Consider the following 20,799-nt stretch of genomic DNA (forward strand, 5'->3'; position numbering starts at 1 on the left):
TCTTTCACTCCAGTTTTACCCGCTGATCTTTAGAAAAGATCCAAATCAGTAGTGCAATGCAAGCTTCTGGTACACAAGTGCTAGCTGCTGTAGGCTATCGCAAAGAGGATTCCATAAAATATGACAGAACTTAATATGATCTCTTTCATAAAAATGCCATGTTTCATTCACTTCGTTCTGATTGTATATTTATAAAAAAGCAATGTTATTTTCCCTGAAGCAGATCTTATGAACTCATTTGACGATGAATGATTTAGCAAGGACGACGTGAGGTTTTCCACCTCAGTAGAACAACAACTATTTTTTTTTTCTGTATCAAGTTAAAGGTCATTTCACAACTCATAGGAATATGAATTCATTGCTCAGAGACTTAAAACAAATTTAGATATTGGCCTTTAACAACTTCTGCCCACCAGGGACCTTTTAACACCCAACAGATGCACAAACGAAACACAAATGAAAACAAATGAAAGCATTTTCACAAGGGATTTTCCTACTTAGCAATCTCACGTTGATAAGGAGAACCATTACACCTTGGAACTGAGTGAATCGACTAAAGATGCCTTTACTAAAAGTACTAAAAAAGAGCCAAAATACTTAAAGAGCCTTTAAAAATAAACTATTTAAAATATAGGGTACAATGGGGCTAAAGGCACACCGGGGTAAAAGGCGCATTTTACTTTTTTCTCTTTTAAACTACTAGATGGCACAGAAATTCAGCTTAGCACTTTTCTTAACAACCGCTTTTAATGATGCACGTGGACAATTGGCTGGTCCTTGACACGATTGCGGACAGCAACGCAAAGCTGATTCTGTAATAATTTGATCTAATATTTAATGTTTTTAAAAAAAGTTGTAGATTTATGTAGCAAAGGAGAATCAATAAAATGATAGACTATATTTTGAGACAAAGGTTTTGTTAATGATTTCAAGGTAATTAAAGCAACAGATTTTCAAGAACTGAAGAATATGTAAAAGTATTGTATTTTGGGGTAAAACGCGCCCCTGCTGTTGTGGAGAAAGGAACAATAATTAACATGATAATAGATATAGCTGCTTACTTTTACATTTGTTGACATGACATGGTTCGATGGGAAATATCATAGGGGAGAGCGGGGCACAACCTAACACATTTTGGTTTTGGCTCAATTATTAAAAAAATAATTAAGTTAGATTCATCTTTTTTTTTTACACAAGCAACACACAATCTCTGCTACAGATACAAAATGAACACTTAATGTTTTTTTCTAGGACCTACCATTTTCGTACAGTTGCACTGAAAGTGACAGAAGTGCAAATGTTACAACCTACCCTATATGCGGGGTTAATTGTAACAGACAGAGGGGTTAGTTGTAACACTTGTGTGTAACATATAATTCAGTACTATTTTATCTGTAAATGGACTGCATTTATATAGCACTTTCACAGACCCACAGACCCAATGGCCACCAAAGCGCTTTACATTTTGCCTCACATTCACCCATTCACTTACTCATTCATACACCGACGGCGGTGTCAGCCATACAAGGCACCATCCAGCTCGTCGGGAGCAGCTGGGGTTAGGTGTCTTGGTCATGGACACCTCAACACTTGGTCAGGTGGAACCGGGGATTGAACCACCAACCTTCCGGTTTGTAGACAACCTACATGAACCACTGAGCCACTGCCGCCCCTGTCAAATCTGTATTTGATATTGTTTGTGCATCTCTATAGATAGATATCCATACATCCATCCAATCATCCTTCTATTATGGATCAATATCATGGATAGAGATATGAAAGGGCTGCACAGTTTTGCAAGCAATAAATAAATAAAATCATCAAATATTGTAATTGCAATTGAATTACATTTGTGTGTGGCAGCTGCATGTAAAATTATTATTATTGATAATAATAACAGTAATAATAAAACAAACGAGCTTAAAATAAAATGTATTGCATTAAAAACAGGCTATATTTTTAATAAAGAAACAGGTGATCAATGCATAGTAAACTAAATTTTTTTTTTTTTAAATTCCAACATTGTTTGTGAAAGTCCAACAAAGTTAAATATATAAATAAATACTCAAACCTGAAAAGTTGTGTGGCTCCGTTTTCATTTGATTATCATTGTACACTTGGCGGCTTAGGTGTAACACTGTGCTACAACTAACCCCGCTGTGTAAAACATATTTTAAGCCTAGCTAACAGTTGCTAGGAGTTACTGACATGTTTCAAAACGGTGCTATGTTTTAGCAAACAAGACAGTGATTAAGGCAATATAAAGTTAGATTTGGTGACGTACACACCCAACTCAGAAACCGAAAAAAACCTATGATGAAAAAATGTACTTGCATGGTGTCAAAACACTCTTTGTCCAGTATCTTCATGAAATCTTATCAAAACTTTCCACAAATTCGCGGGAGACCGTCTTCTGGCAGCGAGAGAAAAAGAGCGGAAACACAACCTGCTTGATCCTGACTAACTATGTAAAAGGTCCGTGTTACATTTAACCCCGCGTTAGGTTGTGCCCAGCGCTCCCCTATATCAAGTTGGGTATATAACACTTGATGTATCAAGTGTTTCCATTCAGTGTTTTTTTATGTGATATCCCAAAATTCACATAAAAATAGGTGGATGGCAACACAGCTAGTGACTGAACCTTTATGTGACAGGAATACAGTACACACTCAAGAACACTCAAACAAACACACACCACAATTGTTTTTGTGCTAAATTTAAAGTCCTACAAGAAATACAATGTGTTTTTTGTCACTTTAAATCATTCACTTTATTCAAAACGGATTATTCTTTGTTCTTCAATAAAGTTCTTGCATAAATTAGATAATGTGGATCTTAATTACCTCCCCAGCTTGTGTTACTGTACAACTCACCCCAGTAGTGGGTATTGTAACAAGTGAGTTTTGTTTGTAGCAGACAAATGTGGCTAATGTGTATCAAAGTTTGAGAGATCTATAACAAACAACCACTGATTTACTGATGCTCAAACAAAAAGTCTTACTTCCATCCCCATTCTCCTCTATGTATGTATGCTTCTAGGATTATTTTCTTTTGAAGTGGGATGCAATCAGCAAGGTTTAACACTTGTTTTAGCAAAGTAACTGATTGACAGGCGAGTAGGTGGCCCTTCGCTGCTATGCATAATACTGTAGCATTACACTATAATTAGTGAATGTGGTCACATGTTTCTGACACTCTGTTTGGTTTGAGTGATTAGATCATTTTGGAGCCCATTTGCACCTGTATAACCATTGATCAGATTACAGAGGGTCTATTAACAGAAGGCACTAGTAGTCAATAATCCTGAACCATCTGCAAAAAGCCTTAAGAAAGTGGACAACAGATGTTAAAATGTAATCACCGATTATGCTTCTAGCCCACAAATAACCCCTACCATGTTTCAGCAGAAATGTGAAATTATTTTCCATTTCAAAACCTCCAGCTCCAGCACAAACTCCAGACTCAAGCCCAGCGGAGCTCCTCGCTTCTCTATTCAAAGACAGTCAAACAAAGCACCAACCTCAGCGGATTTTGCAGATGCATCCCAGGATAAATGAGCCTTTAAGAATTGAAAGCTCTATAAACAACCAAGCCCTTAGATGTTTACATTTCAAACACAGAGGTTTGTCTCCAAGGAGTTTATAGGCTTAGCTAGTTCCAGTAATTTGGGAGATGGAGACTGCTGTTATGATGGGTATTCCTGCACCACTGAGGGTTGATGCTTTACTGATTTTAACCAGAACAGATTGCAGTCGATTTGTTTTTAGTGGCAGTCAAGAAATGAAGCTCACTATTATCAGAGAATAGTGTCCTTGTAAGATCCATGACTGGAAAGGGATTAAAGTCCTCATAGACGCAGCAGCTGAAAAACGACTATTTTCCACAGTTACTGTAAAAATGCTTCTAGTGTTCCCTTCTGTCTCCTTCTTATCTTTCTCTCCATACATTTCTTTCTCATCTCCTGGACTGTAAATCTCCATTTTCTATGTTGATATAATTTATTCTGTCTATTTGCAGAAAAAATTCAAATATCTCTTTGTGTGTCATTTCTGTTTGGTTCTACTGTATGTATATAAGTCAAAATGAACTCTGCACTTTTCTTTCACTTTTTCTTGTGACCTTGAGGCCATTTTGTCACTTCCTGCCACGGCTCATCAATCACAATGTCTCCTGACCCGTCTAGTGCGCTAATCTCCATATAATCCCACCATTACTGTGAACGGCTCATCTTTTTGTGTCTAGTGTGATTCCTATTCATCCTCTCTGCCACTTTCCCATTCTCTCCAGCCTGCCCATATCATTATATTGTATTTCCCAAAATACATTTTAATAGAAATCCCCTTCTGCCCCAAGGATGACCCACATTAAAACAGCACATTTATTTTTGAGCGACAGAAGGTTCAAACAGCCCCCAATACACCTTTGTCTCATTTGATTTGGCTCCTTCCACATGTGCCTGAGATTTACATTTCATCTGTGGAGACCCTGACTATATTAATAACTCCGGAGGTATTTGTCAGAGCTCGGAACAAATCGCGAATGAGTAGATGCTGCCATAAAATGATTGCATTTTCTCTTGTTGGGGCTGGAAATAGCTTAGTCTCTGAAATGGGTTTTCACAAAGGCAACAAGGGCAAATCTATGTCTTGTTTGTGATAAGAACAAAGTGGAATATGAAGTCATTTCCATTTTCAATGTTATTTTCAATTTTCATACTTTTAAGGAAGCGCTAAATCCCATTCATTCAGCTATGGAGAATAAGAACACAGAAAAAAGTGCTTTGAATTTACATGATTTGATCACGTACATCATTCCACACAAATCAATTAAGTTGACTTATTTTTTTCTTTCTCAGTTTAGTTAAATAATTCTTTGTTAGAAAACATAACTTGTTCATGTAAATTCAACATGATGGAATTGTGTAATGGATTAATTATATTTTAGTAACCCAATTCAGCAGCCTCAACATGCCTTTATGCTTGCCCACGCCATGATCCATTTTCATTTGTGTCACATTACTCAGTTATATTACTAGATTACTCAAGCTATCTACCAACTAGAAGCAGCATGTTACCGCATTGCTAAATTATAGCGCATTGACTAAAGCAACGTTCTTCATGGAAACTGTTCTAAATCAAATCATAATTGGACATTAAAGTCCCCCCTTTCTAAATTTCAAATCAAGTTTTTTATTATTTTTGTTAAGTAAATGGCCCACAAGTTGTGACAAAACAATCAAGAAATTAGCCTCAATTTAACCAAGTTAACTGAACGAGCAGGATTTTTTTTTTCTTCTTTTTTTGCACTTTATGAATTCTGAGAGGAATAAAATAATAAAATAAAATAAAATAAAATAACAGAGAGAGTTCATTCCTGCTTTAGCAACTTCTTTGCTATGGAAGCTCAAAATAAATGTAGCGATACACAAATGTGAGAGAAAACATTTTCTAAAAACCAGTCCACAGAAGTAATTCATTGCAATATCTGTCTAATATTTTAGTATCTGTTTTTCCTCTTTATGTTTTGTTAGTTAATATAATGTAGCTTTTTAAAAAAAAAATCGATTATAAGACAAGATGTCATTATATGTCATCATTGTGTCACACATTGTGATTTGGTTTGAGCTATAAAGGGCCATATTGAGTATTTGGTTTAACTTTTTCCTATACAAAGTATATTAAAAAAATCGTTCCATAACAGATGAAAAACTAACATCTTTCAATAACAGAAATAATGGTAACACTTTACAATATAAGGTCCATTAGTTAACTACATCAGTTAACATTAACTAAGAATGAACAATACTTCTTCAGCATTTGTTAATCTTTGTTAATGTTAATTTCAACATTTACTAATACTTTATTCAAATCTTGTTAACATTGGTTAATGCACTGTGAACTAACATGAACAGCTGGATTTGTATTAACTAACGTTAACAAAGATAAACAAAAACAGTAACAAATGTATTGCTCATGGTTAGTTCATGTTAGTTAATACATTAACTAATGTTTAATAAATGAACCTTATTGTAAAGTGTTACCGAAATAATTCTTATGATAATATTAATTTTACTCAGTCAGATTAACAATTAAGAAAAATGTGCCATCCTTCAGTTAATGGTTTAATAGGTTACAGTCAGTGCTTAATTTGTAATTTGCCAGATCAAAAAGATAAATTAGAAGGCGCTGTGACCGACACTAACCATACAACTTCAGTTTTCTCAGAACAATGACAGCAGTAAACGGTTATGGCACAACTACTGTATAAGAGCATCATTCACAAGTTTCTGCACGTCTCTAACCACAACCTGGTGTATTATTTTGTCATGTATATAGCTACTTTAAGACCAAACATCATTAGTTGATCAGTGATACTCTCTCTCACCGATGACGATGTTGCCTCTACCATTACATTGATTTCTGTCTGATCTAACTCCTGTTGCTTGTGTCTCCTGCTATCCTGATTAGCAGGGCCTAAAATTAACACTCCCCAAGCTCCAAATGCAAGTAAAAATCGGCAATGTCTCACTGCACGCAAACAATAAGCAGTAAGCACCAACCTATGAGAGTGATTTTGAACTTAAGAAAGCTGATTGGTCAAAAATATATATAGTACGTTGAGAGCCAACAGCAAAACATAACCCCCAAATACATTTGCATAAACCTGTGCTTACACTGTCCCACTCACACACACATTATTTTACCTTGAAATGCACTTGTTAATGCCTTATCATTTAAAAACAAATACCCCAAATCCAAAATTTGACATTCATTCAGCTTAAGTTAAGCACTGGATTCAGTCTTTGATACAGTATATAAACTCAAGCTTTTCAATAGGGCATTTATATCAGATGAACTTATAAATTATATCCGTTGTGATGTTTTAAAAGCCTTTTCCAGCCGCAATGCCAGATACTGATAAACACTATGTCTAACTCAGTAAGGACTGCAGTACAGAAACAGTGCACATGCATGTTCACACTCAGCTTGAATGTTAAGCACGCAAACTCTGAGCACAGCTAGACACTTTTCCTTAGTCTTCACCTCCCATTCCAGACGGCGCTGCGCCCGCCTTTATCGCAGCAGCTGAAATGGGGAGATTAGATTATTCTCTTTCTCATTCCTCTAAGCTTGTTACCATGGTGATACCACGGTGACGGAGGAAGGTCCTCACCCGGAGACGGCTGTGCAGCTGACTGTCGTCACCTCAGGAACGTGAGGTCATTAATTTCCCTCCGGTAAAAGCTGCGGAGTGTTTTAGAACATTTTAAGGCACGACTTAACGACCATTTATGTGAAAGATCAAACACAGTCAACCGCAGCGGCAACGACTAAATAAATACACAACGAAAACCCAAAGCACACAAACCAACTCCCTTAAAGACTGCTTCCTGTGTCTGTATTGATTATAGAAAATTTACCAAAATTAAAAACATAATGGATCCTTGAAGCAGAGCCCTGGATACACAGTAAATGGATTTCATTTGGAAGTAATTATAAATAATGAAGTGCTGGTTGAGCCGTACTGCTGCAGTTTTGACAGCTGAAGTGATACAGCGATTAATCATTGAATAAAATCAGGCGTTCCGTGCTTTACAGTGATGGGACAAATATATTTGCTTCTGGAATTAAAAGAAAACTACAAACACATAAATAAATAATTAGATAAATAAAAATAAAAAGGTAGATAGATTTTTTTTTAGTAGTTAGTTCTGTCAGGTGAACCCCAAAAAAGGAGAAAACTAACGGTCAGTAAATAAACATAAAGGCCTCTGTCACAGTCCGCTTGTCGTGACATCCTGCTCCGGATGTAGCGTAAAGGAATTTCCGCCTGCAGAAGAAAATTAAACTAATTTAGTTGAACTTAACAATAAACGTCGTCAGTATTTAAAACTGTTTATTTAGACTTTACCATGTAGTCATTTGATTATTTTGTAAGAGACACTGCCGGTGTTCTGCCAGTCATGAGATTAACTAGCAGCACGCAGCTCAAGTTACTACCCCAGAAATCATCGGACTGATTTCATTTTATTTTTTATGTTATTTTGTTTATTTTTGCATTATATTCCCACCCATTATTTTCTACAGTATAATGCTATCCAATCGTTGCACTCAAACACGGAGGATATGACTCATTTACGATGATCAACCAGTTATTTTTTAATAATCATCTATGGGCTGAAAATATTCCTTTATAACTTCAATTTGATCTAATTATTGATGATTGCATCGTAAAGTAAGATCATGAAACATTTTTAGCATTGTTGTTTAATACAATAAATTTCCCTCAAACCTTTAATCCCCCCAAAATAGACTTTAGTTGTAATTAATATTTTAAGATTTGTCTAATTTTAATGCTATTTAATGTGATATGTTGTTTGTATTCTTGCAGTTCTGCAATAAAATAAGGTGATCAGACTCTGAAGTATTGTGCATACACAGAGTATAGTTTGAGCGCCCCCTTTTAAATCCCAAAATATGCGTCGGAACTGATGTTGGTGTCTTCAGAAGAAGTATCTGTGCTGAATTTTAAATAAATAAATCACAACAATCACGTGCTATGGGCACAACCATTGATACAGGTAGCAACCGAAGTTTTTTACGCTCCTAATTGAAGCTTCCGCTTTTCGAATGTGGAAGTGTGATAAAGGCCTTTTGAGATCTAATGACACAATTCTTAGGTGATTTATTTTTCCAGGACTGTCTTAAACATTAGGACTGCAATTAAATTAAACAACAACAACAACAACAATACCATACATGCTGGTTTCACAGACAAGGTTTATGCCTAGTCCCAGATTAAAATGCATGTTTGAGCTGTCTTAACTGAAAGCAACTTGTACTGAGATATCTTAAAATATGTCAGTGTCATTGTTTTGTCTCAAGATGCACACTAATATTTTTTATTTGCTAAGGCATGTTTATATAAGATACTTAAATGCCATAATTTAACTAGCTTACTCCTGGATTAATCTAAACCCTGTCTGTGAAACCAGGCCTTAAAGTTGCAGTAAGTGATTTCTGAAATTTTTTGTTGAACACTGTTGATATCTGAAATCAACCCAAACAAACACACCCCTCCCTCCATTGCTCCACCCCCAGTTGATGTCTCTTTATCATAGCAGAAGCAAATAAATCTTTGCGAAAAATAAATCGAAGATGACGAACGAATTGTTAAAAATGAACATACAGTACACGAGTATATACAAGCAAGAGTTCACTGTTAGTCGCCAGCAGCATAGCCAGGGAAAACCCAGACAACTTCCGGCAAATTTAGATTTGCTCTGAAAGTTAGTCTGGCAAAGAGCTCATTCAAGCCCATTTCCAATCCGTCGAAATCGAGGCACCAATCAGAAACGTTGGGGCGGGCTTTACACGATGACGACAGCGCTGGGATTTTGAAGCCGATTTTAGCCTACATTACAAAGATGGATGCCGCCGTCGAACATCACTCGTTCGAATCAGCTATCGCGTCTGTTTTAAGCGATTTAAACGTTTCCTTTTTGTTCAAAATCGAGCAAAGAACAACTCAGAGATGTTTCTCCACCGCTCTGCATACGTCATCTCCTTCATCGCTCTGAGTGGTTTTAGGTCTATCCGCGACGTCCGTTGGTGACGCCCCTCTGGAAATGATTTGTCTCTGACGCTTTGCCAGACCATAACTCAGTTACAACTGAGAATGGTCTGGTTTTAACCAGGGTACCAGCAGCACACACTCAAAACCAATGTTTCTCACGTATGGAGCAGAAACAACGAACCTCAGGTCTCTCTAGCGCTGGAAAGCTTTTATAATATCAACGCGGGTCCTAAAGCTCTTGCCTGATCATAACCCTTCTTTTTCCAGTGATTTCTCTTTTGTAAAGTCTCGCAGTCTTTCTTCAAATCCGCCCATTAGCACCTGCTACTAGATGGCATAGCTTCACCATCTGATTCCAAACAGCATGCTTTTCCATTAATAACCATTCAAAACTATCTGTGTATTCATGTGATGCTATTTTTGTGTGCAAATGCGCTATAAAGACCTGGTGATGAGAATCATAATATATTAATAACTTGGTGAATAAACTTCATTAGAATCAGAATTCAAATCAACTGCTATGAAATGTTTGATAATCAGCAAATATCTTGCCATCAACCACAATTATCATCTGTTTCTCTATATTTCATTAGTCTAGAATGTAAATAGTGTTATGCTGCATGTAGCCTGTCGCACTCAAACAGCCTGAGAAGCTTCTCTCTGTGCTTTGCTATAAGTGACCAGCATCATGCAGGCCCAGTAGGCGACCCATATGTTTTATCTGCCATTGAAATACATTTGATTTTTATAACACCGATGGTGCTGGGCTTACCTTAATGCCCTTCTCTCGCACTCCCTTTCTGTTCCATCCATAAACTGCAATCATTTACCCCAGCCTTTATCACCCTCATCTTTCTCTTCCTCCTCTTTACTTATCTTTCTCTTTATCAGCCTTCCATTTCTCTTTCCCTCTCCTTTCCTTTCTCCACCCATTGTATCGATGTGCACGTTCTCCGGTCTCTTATCACTCTTCTTTTGTCTCTCTATCCATATTTTCTCCTCTCCCCACATCATATTGTCTTCTCCACGTTCACTGCATTGAATCTATTTAGAGAGTTATTTATTGTCATCTACTAACATTAAGGCATTTGTCTAACAAATATCTACACATTCTTAGTTGGGATACTTGGTAAATGAGAATTCATGATGTGCATTCATAAGCACTATTATGCCACTATTCGGGCAGGAGAAGTTTTCTAAACCAGGACTTACAAACTTTCGTCATGGAACCCAAATATAAAGGTAGCTATAAACACCCATTTATACTGTGTAAGAAAATGTTAGGTGCAATATTTTAAAGACAACATGCTGTTTGCTAAATAATTGGCTTTTATATTGTTATTGAACTGAAGCCAACGTTAACTATTAGAGTATTATCTTGAAAATATTGCATTAAATAATCACTTTTCTACCCACTATTAGAGTGTTGTAAACAAGCTTGAAGAGTTTCTTTAATCAAATAAATGCAGCCTAGGTGAGCATAAGAGAAGTCTTTCAAAAACATTTAAAAAATCTTACCGACCCCAAACCTTTGAATGGTAGTGTATATGTGAAATTGTAATGATGTTTACAATTAAGGGAGAAATTAGTGTGAGAATCTCATACTGCTACTGCAATTCATGTTCTGACACAATTGACCCACCAAAAATTAAAATTTAGCAAAAGATTCATTCTATAATCAAGATAGAACAGGCAGCACAACAAGATATTTAGCTTTATTTACAGTCTTCAATCACAGACATTCCTATCCGGATAGGATTCAATTTCTCTAAAAACTATAAATATAAATTAAAAAAATATATAAATTTTCCGTCCAAATGACACATATACCAACCAAGCTGCTGCTATTTGCAAAAAGCACAGACCACATCGAGCAAACAGGAAATGGCTGGCAAATTCAGACCACAATAAGCAGCAGTATAGGGGGAGGTTACACTACTCAATTAGCGGATGTGGCCTGTTCGGTCAAGAGAGAGGAATAAAAGGGTTGACTGGAAGAGCGAGAGATTAAATCAAAGAAGAGTGACACATTTCAAGCGAAGCTAATATACAGCTAGAGCCGCAGACTGTTCTACTGTCAGTCAGACATTGCACTTTGGGGGAAGAGTGTAATAATTCTGTTTCTCTGAACAATACGTGAGTGGGCGTGATTGAATCTCAGTTTCAGTGGGCGGCTTGTGGAGGAGAGCAGATGACTGCTGACAGGCCGAGAGGAAGTGAGTGTGTGTTTATGAGCATCATTTGTGGGGAAGTGTAAACAAGTGCAGAGTGATTTAATGAGCAGCATGCACACAAACTCATGTGTCCAAATAGGATTTTTTTTTTGGCTGGTTTGCCTTACCTTCATCTCCTGATCCTGAACCAGCCTCTATAAAACACAAAAAGCAGATCATTAGATCAATGTCTTCTCCAAAGTCTTTATATCATTTTAGTGAATCCACCAAGGGTCAAAATTCACACAGGTTTTACTGCATGCAAAACTAATTTAGAAAGCATTTTCTAGTTCTTTATCATTCTTATGCATGCCGTTTATAAGTTAACTGAGAGACCACATGAAACAATTGTATTTAAAAAAGAAAAGAAAAAAAAGTCTAAACTCTGTACATGTGATGGACTGTCCATCTGTCCAGGGTGTTTTCCTGCCTACAGTCAGAGACTCTGGGATGGGCTCAAGCATCCCCGTAACCTTACATAGGACAATCCAATTGGAAAATGAAAGGATGGATGGATGGATGGACTAAAACATGTACATTATTGCTCATCTGGGTCTCTGGAGTCCGGGCATACTATTCTAATATACATTACAGATATGGTTCTGTGTACTTGAACTGTGGGAGGATCAAAGGTGAATATGTGACCCATTTGGCTTCTGTAGGCAGAAGTGGGCCGCACAAATGATACAAGAGGGAGATATTACAAATGCATTTACACTCAATTTTTTTATACTCTATTCTGCATTGTAGTCTAAATCGTTTATTTGCATTTTTATGTCTATTTTTAGCAAGATTTTATACAGCACAGTGGTCAACTACTGTTGTTTTTAATGTGCTTTATAAAAACATTTTGATTTGATAGCAAGATAAAACATATAATATACATCTTCAAAGTTCAAACACACATACACACAACAATTTACCTATCTATGTGTTAGATCAAGCATGAATACCATCCTCAATTCCTTAGACAGAATAAAATGCTCTATTTTTCCTTCAGATTTAAAAAAAGAACCACATTCACACACACAGAAGTTCAAACTGATTTATTTGCTGTCAGTTTTTCTAATTGCCTGACAGTTACGGTCTTGAATCAGAGACATGTCGTACACAATCTGTCTTTGACTATCTGAGAAATGCTCTCTGGCCATCTGGACATAAAACGCTCAGCTTTGGCTTTAATACAAAGAATAGGTCGAAACCTGTCAAAATACTTTCACCTGTAGCCTATATTTGATATGCTTGCACAACAGTATCACCTGTGTACATGTATACAATTAGAAAATATGACTCATATTAACTCACTAAAGCCTGGCATATAAATAATAGTCAGAAAAATATTTGTGTAATCAAATTATCTATTGACAATTTAGACAAATAATATGTACATTTATCACAAATAATTAATAAATATGTTAGCAAGAACATTATTAAAATCTAATTGATTTTCATTATAACAGAGAACAGGCTGTATACAGTATACATTAAATAATGTTTTGATGATCATGTTTTATTTTTTATGACTCGTCATGAAACTAATATCAAAGATGACTGAAATAAATATATCTAAATAAATATTAGAAAGCTATGGTTTAAATATGATATCTATATATGGCTTTATATGGTTAAAACGATTTAAAATATAGTCTACAATCAATAACTAAAGAAGTGTAATGCATAAAAATAAATCATCAATTATAATTTTCCATCCTTGTATTCAATTCAAAATTCCTGATAGAAACTGAAGACCTAAAAGACAAAAACATAAAAGCATTATACAGAACCAATGAATCTGTCCTGGAGCATTGGATCAAAAAAGTGGAAAACCTTCCACAGCCTCAAAAAATCATGAAGTTCCCTAGTACATCAAAAAGACTATTTCACAGTGTGAGGGTGGAAGTAAAGCGAGACGAACAGCCTGTTTCTCGGCACACTTCTTCCTGTGAGACCGGACTCTGCTGAGTCTGCGGGCAAGAAACAATGGCAGGAGTCTTATTTAGAGTAAGAGACCTGCTTCTCATTCAGAGATATCAGCGGGTTACGCATCTCCTCTGCCTTTGTCATTTATCAGGAAGAATGTGTGATGAGGTGACTTTGCACTTTTCCTTGAGCTCCCACGATGCCACGGGTTGAGCAAAACTTGAGCTTGTGGCTCAGAGGCAGATGGTCTCTGTCAGCAGAGACAAATGCAGCTGTGATTTAACATGCCACGGCCGCTGTTACAACACACAATTACCTATTTCAAGAACAGTACGCTTGACCGACATGGACATCATGTAACATCAGTACCAGGCACAAAGAATAATTGATAAAACAGCCTGTTGAGCTTGCAGTCCTCAGTTTATGTGAATGTTTTGAGAAAGAAATAGACATTTCTTGGAATATGAAGCATACTCCCTGCATGTAGAAAGCTACTTTAGCACTACGTGGAGTGCGATTACGCAGAAAGGCTATCTTAACCTCCATTTCTAATGTTGAAAATGAAGTGCCTACTCCTCTCTACAGTTACGCACCACTAAGCTAATGGCTAGCTGCCCTGTGCCGCACTGAAAACTCAATATAAGCACTGGCCCGTCTCCTTAATCAGTGCATTACTCACACTGATCTTACAGCAGCACAGCGGTGAACTCGCTACCGTTTGTGAGGTAAATAGTCCACTTATCAATGCCAGAAAAAAGAGAGAAGCATATACTAACCTCTGTGATACTTCACAAAATTTGGCACAGTGTCAGTGGAGCACATCAAGGACTCATTTCGGGAAACTAAGCAACACTCCAGTAGCATTTTAGTAGCCAAGTGTGATGGAGGAGAGGTTTGACACAGTAATGGAGGTGAAATAACTTAGTGGGACAAGGGAATAACAGGATTTCACCAAACAGTATTGGAAGTGACTGTTGGTGAATGGGATTACAGCTAAATTTAGTGACTAGTAACTTGTAGAATATTACCTAAACTTTTAATGCTTACAATACTTTGAATTGAAGGATTGTAACTGACAAGCACAATGGCGCTTTTGATGCAATTCAGCGTCATTCAACACATGCGGAATGGTATTCAGCACCACGGAGAGCACCAAACACAGTACCAAATCTGAAGACTTCTTTCAAAAACATTTAACAAATATTACTGACCCCAAACTCTTGATCGGTAGTGGACATACATATAAATGCATCTCTGTAAAGCTGTGTAATGTTTAAGCAATTGCAGACTGACTTAACTAAAAAAAAAAAAAAAAACTATGACAGATGAATGCTTTAACACATGACTGTCCATGTTTACATGCCAATGACATTTCTTAAAAGAAGAGCAGCATTTAATACTAAGAGTCAGACACAGAGTGGAAAATATGACATACTATAAAATTGTAATATGATGTGATATGCGGCCTTTAATACTTTCTCCGAAATACTTATTACAATCAATGTTCTATTTCCTGGTGCATGAAGGTGTTCACTTTCAGTTATGATATTGATGTATGAATGAAGACAGAGGAGCCAAGTTGCAACCAGCCTTGGAGAAATAAAGAAAATAGCAGAGTGTGATACACTTCACTTATCTCTGTAGGTCATCTTTCAGCCGCTGGATCATTTGCCAGGGAATTAGTGGAGAGGAAATCAGTGTCAAAGAGTTAGATGAGCTGGTACAAGCATCAGAACTGTGAGGCAGTCCATTTCTCTGTCTCTTTCCTCAATGCCCTCAGGGCTGAAAGTGTGAAAAACTCATCCGGCTGCGGGGATATTATTTTGGTCTAACATAAAGCTCTTTTGGGACAGAAATCATTTAGGATTTTTTTTTTTTTTTTGTTCAACCACATAATTTAATCCTTGACATAATGATGCATGTAAAATGCACTATTAAATCTGAATTGAACATAGTCAGAATTTCAAACATCAAACATGAAAGTCAAGACATTTATAAAATTACAAAATATATATTGTATCTTCACAATATTACTGTTTTTACACAAATAAATGCAGCCTTGGTGAGCATAAGAGACTTCTTTCAAAAACATTAAAAAAAATCTTCCCAAAACAAACTTTTGAATGGTAATGTAAATAACTTTATAAAAAAATATAAATAATTTAAGCAATTAAACCCCTGACCTGTACGACGTGGATTTCATAATAAGGATTGCAAGTCCGCAGTCACAGCATTGTAATGTATTTAAATGATCTTCATTTAGGAACTTAACTTGTCTCTGCAAAAATATATGTAGTTAATTAGATTACTCAATAGCCAAGGAAACAAAGGAAATGAAGAAATATTTACAAAGTGCCAAGCTGTTACAGGCAATTCAGAAGAACTATTGCCCGATTTGTGAGGTTCATGGAATCAAACCATAGAAAGATATTTTTTTTTTTAAAAACTCAAGTTTTCTGAGACACTTTGGAAGTAAACAAAATCACAACTGCAATTGTAGATTTATTTTCAGATTTATATCCATGAGGTACTTAAACCGGACTGGTCTGATGTACACTCAATGCATGAACATAAAGAGTGAAATAAAAGCAAAAGATGACAGGAAAGGGTTCAGAGAGAGAGACAGCCAAACAGAGATGATGAGAGATGATTCAGTGGCGCCATTCAAGCATCACAGAGACAAAGACTTGTTTTTTTGCGGCTTGTTTCAGTAAATTAGCTTTTTACCTTACAGAGCACCTACAGACAAGTACATGCTCGAACATTCAGGAATAAATGAGAACCAACATCCTGCTGGGATTGAATTATGACTTTACCTGCATACACACAAACAGGCACACACGACGAGAAGAGAACATTTCATTCTCTGGATGCTCCATAAGCACAAATACTCGCCTCCCACACTCTCTCTCCTCCCTAGAGAACATTTTTAGAGGTTTCAGTGTTTAGGCACTGTTTAATGGAGTCTGACTCAGCAACTCCCAGAGCACCAAACATCTGCTTTACTCTCTGCAATATACCATTAACTGACCACAGAGCACACTTTCGCTCGTATCATTTGGTTTTTGATTTGCCTTAAACATGCAACACCCATTCACAATCAGGAACATAATATAAAAGGAAAAAGGGGGGTGTTTATCTGAAATCATTTCTAACAACAATCCAGTCTTGTGAAACAGCATTCATGCCTTAAAAAGCTCAGAATGCAGCTTACTAGGTTTTAAAACGAGGTTAGCAAAACTTTACACAAAACAGTAATACACAGCTCTAGCCTGTTAAAGGCATTATAATTTATGGGTATTGTCTGACTTAAGTATAACATGTTTAACACAACACAGATATGAGTCTCTGTCTGTTTCAGACCACAGGGATGAATACATTGAAATTCTGCTCAATCTGATAACTTCATACTCACAGTTAATACATGTAATTGGCAAATGATTAGGCTGTGGATTAACTTTCAAGAGACATACGCACCAAACCCACGACTGAACGTACCAGCTGGACAAGATCCTTCAGAAACCACCAGGATCTCGGTTTGCTGTTTGCAGGCGTCTCTCCGCAGAAAACACTCGTTTTCATAGTTTTCGTTGTTGGAGCCACACACAGGAACATAATCGTTGTTGCACTGAAAAAGAAGGGATTTTAAGCATTAGAAAATATATGAGAACAATATTAGATTAAGAAAACATGGGGCCAAAATTCAAGTCAAAGGTTACAAGCATTAGTAACAAAAAACATTTGGATAAACACAATTATATATTATAAGTTTTTAGTATTACAACTATCTGATTATGTTATTTGTATCATTTAAATATAATACAAATCAATAAATAATAAAACATTCATTGAAACATACTTGGTATTAATATTACGAGTAGTTTTAAAACATATATAATAAAATACAATTCATATTTTATGTAAGTAGCATGAAATGGGAACAAAGGAGTCTTTCTTTAAGAACATGTTATATTGTATTGCAAGAATGATAATTAAGCATGAAACTGACCTACATATCTCTCACAGCTTAATTGTGATGTTTTAGCACCGCTTTATTTTGGGAGTTTTAGATGAGCTTACAGCAGAGAATAGAATTGTGTGATCTGAATGCGAATTAAGCTACTGTGAGCTCCGAAGGGTCGAAATACAGTCTGCCAACTACACTGCCCACGTTCTCAAAGCAGTGGAAAAAAAGATTACAGTGTAAGAAAACGCCAGGGAGGAATATATCACAAAATTCCGTGAAACATTTGCAAATTTATGGTTTCAGGTTGTTTGGTTATAAAAGGTTTTACTTTTAAAGAGGAAATTTAGGTTTGCACAATATAGACAAAAATGTTATCCTATATGCTATTGCAGACTTTTAAACTGATCGGACAGAAATAACAACAACAAAGTATTAATTACACATCAATGTGAAAACAAATATTTTTAATATTGGCCATAACATAATGAATAATCTAATTAATTCAGATTTAATTGATTAAATCTGTATCAAAAATAATTTTATCATCAGTTCATCCTCAGAATTATGACAAACACAATTATTCAAAAGAAAAGACAAAATAAAATCTACTTCAATGCACCAAAAAACTCAAATATTCCAGTGAATCTCTTTAAAACCCACTAAAGCTTGACTTCATGAGAAGCAGGTAGCTCAAAATCACTGGGTGGCCTGGTGGAAAATGAAGCTGTTCCAAACTTCACGCAGGTATTTTGGAAGAGTCTGACCAGACCGCACACACATATGCACCTGGACACACAGAGACACACTGTGTCTGGTCGGGCAGGCAGGGTCTGTCTGGCCCCTGGGGAGGCAGGTACAGTGCAGGGCTGCAGTGGCCTGTCAGCTCACATGTTGGCTGAGGGACTGTGTGGCTGGAAGCCAGCTGGTTGGCAGGGGTCACAGGAATAACTGTGCCCATCGATTCTGGAGCGGGATTTGTACTCGCTGTTTTATCGGCTGAGAAGCAATATTATGCAGGATGAGAAAGCTCTAAGCCAACACTGGCAAGAGATCCAGAGAGAGTGGAGTGAAATAGGAGGAAAAATGGAAAAAATAGGTCTACATGAGATGATTATACTGAATGAATAGAAATGAGTGGAATACAGCTAAAAGGAAAAAGACAGACATGAATGAATATATAGATTTGATTGCCACATATAGAATTTAAGTTAATTTTAGAATTTAATTTTTTTATATATATATATATATATATATATTATAAAAATGTGTGTGTGTGCATTGTGTTTAAAAACACAAGAAGAAGGTTGGGGGAAGGAAAACAATGCAGTCTATGGATACGTAATGTAACATTTTTTTACTTGCACGCCACATCTTTGCAAAGCACGTGAAACTCTGTCAAACACGTCCTTCTAGCGCATGTATGCATAGAAAATCAATAGAAAAGTATAGTGCAGCGGAATGCACAAATAAGTTCTGTGCGAACGGCTCCTGAAGCTGTTTACACTGGAAGTGTCGAAGCAAACGATCCAAATCCATTTGACCTTTGTGTCAGAAATGCAAGAGCGTGTAGGAAACCAGAAATAGAATGGGTCATCTGTTTACTGTTGGTGACTTGTTGCGTTGCAAAAGACAGTATCCAATGATTATAATGGGTTCTGTTTACTACTGAATCGTCGCTCGCATCTGGTGTAGACCCCATTACTTTGTTTGGTACTATTTTTGTTGGTCAGTCAAAGCAAATACAACCCGCAACCAATTAATTAGTTCCCAAATTAATCAGTGATTTTGAATGAATCAGTCAAGTAAATAATTCAATGACTCATTCAGAAAAACACTCACTGTAGTTAATTATTGTAAAATGTTATATATGAATAATGGATGGATTGATATGACAAAACATTCATATATGGGGTTGGTGTGCCGTAGTGGTTAAAGATCTGGGTCGATAACCAAAACGTTGTAGTTTTGAACTTTGCAAGGGCCAATCTTTGATCTAATGCCCTTGAGCAGTGACAGATTTGTTTTCAAAAAAAAAAAAAATCTCATTCAACTAAGGTCGAATGCGACTTGAGTTCTCTTTGATAAAAATAATCCACAACTAGCACACCTGAGACGGAGAGTGTTAGAAAAGACTGAGTGACAGTAAAATGCAACCGAGACACACTCGAACAGAAAAACAGTGAAATCTCAGAAGAGCAAAGCATTGAGATGATCTCGAAATAAACAGAGAAAAAATTTGAGGAGTAGGAAGAGAGAGAGAGTGAAATGGATATTATCCACTCTTAAACCTTTCCCTTTTTTGACATTTTTACAGCTTCAAGTGTTCAATCAATCTTTTGGGCTGGCATGATGCAATAGTGAGAAAGGCTGGCCAGCCACAGGCAGCCCCCAGCATGCCCAGAGAAATGCCTGTTTTGCAGAGCCCCTGCGGTTTAGTCCTTTTAACTTTACCTCTTGAGGGGAAGGAGTGCATTAGCACTTCATCTTTGAGGAAAAATAACTGGTGATTATGATAGAAAAGTTAATTGAAATAAATTGAGGGAAAGCAATGAGTCTCTGACACACTAACAGTTAAATGAGCAGACACTTCAGCTACAACAAAAAAACCCAGCTTTTCACTTGCAGGTCAGAGGAGTAGGATTGAAGAAGTAGCATTATGATGAATGAAAGGACCTTGAAAAAGCTGAAAAGCATGATGATAGATATAGTACACATATACCTGTCCAATTCCACTGCAGAAAAAGTTTGATCATTTCAAAGTTAGCCATGACAAAAAAATAGCATTAGACAAGCCTTTTCTTGTTTGCAGACAACTGAATTACGCAAACTACACAGCAGTCCCAAAATGTCTAATGCGCCGTTCACACTGGTGTTCTTGCATTTAAAAAGCTATGGACCGAAACGGGATGGAACAAATATGGAATAAAGATAATGATGACTCATCCTGCACTACACAGATTTGTGTCCAATCAGATGAGATCTAGAAAGAGTATGACCCAACCCCCTAAATTATAAATATCACCTGCAACTAACTAGCAAGTAGCAAATCATGGTTCACAACTGTGATGTATAAAACCAAAAGATACTGGCTATCCGTCTGCCTCCTTATCCACCTTAGGCTTC

The 20,799-nt window shown here is 36.6% G+C and overlaps 1 protein-coding gene across 2 annotated transcripts in view; it reads right to left on the reverse strand.

Annotated features, from left to right (window-relative positions):
- tmeff2a (transmembrane protein with EGF-like and two follistatin-like domains 2a) overlaps nt 1-20,799 on the reverse strand; it is a 61,647-nt gene that overhangs the window by 17,821 nt on the left and 23,027 nt on the right. For both annotated transcript variants that reach the window (XM_056252008.1, XM_056252007.1), the window contains exons 3-4: nt 17,208-17,337; nt 11,918-11,944 (exon numbers count right to left, since the gene is read on the reverse strand). In XM_056252008.1, coding sequence (XP_056107983.1) covers nt 11,918-11,944; nt 17,208-17,337 — 157 coding nt within the window. The remainder of the gene's footprint in view (nt 1-11,917; nt 11,945-17,207; nt 17,338-20,799) is intronic.

Source organism: Rhinichthys klamathensis, unplaced genomic scaffold (assembly GCF_029890125.1).
Source record: "Rhinichthys klamathensis goyatoka isolate OS25496 unplaced genomic scaffold, OSU_Roscu_1.1 h1tg000090l_1, whole genome shotgun sequence".
In the NCBI taxonomy this organism is placed as follows: Eukaryota; Metazoa; Chordata; class Actinopteri; order Cypriniformes; family Leuciscidae; genus Rhinichthys; species Rhinichthys klamathensis.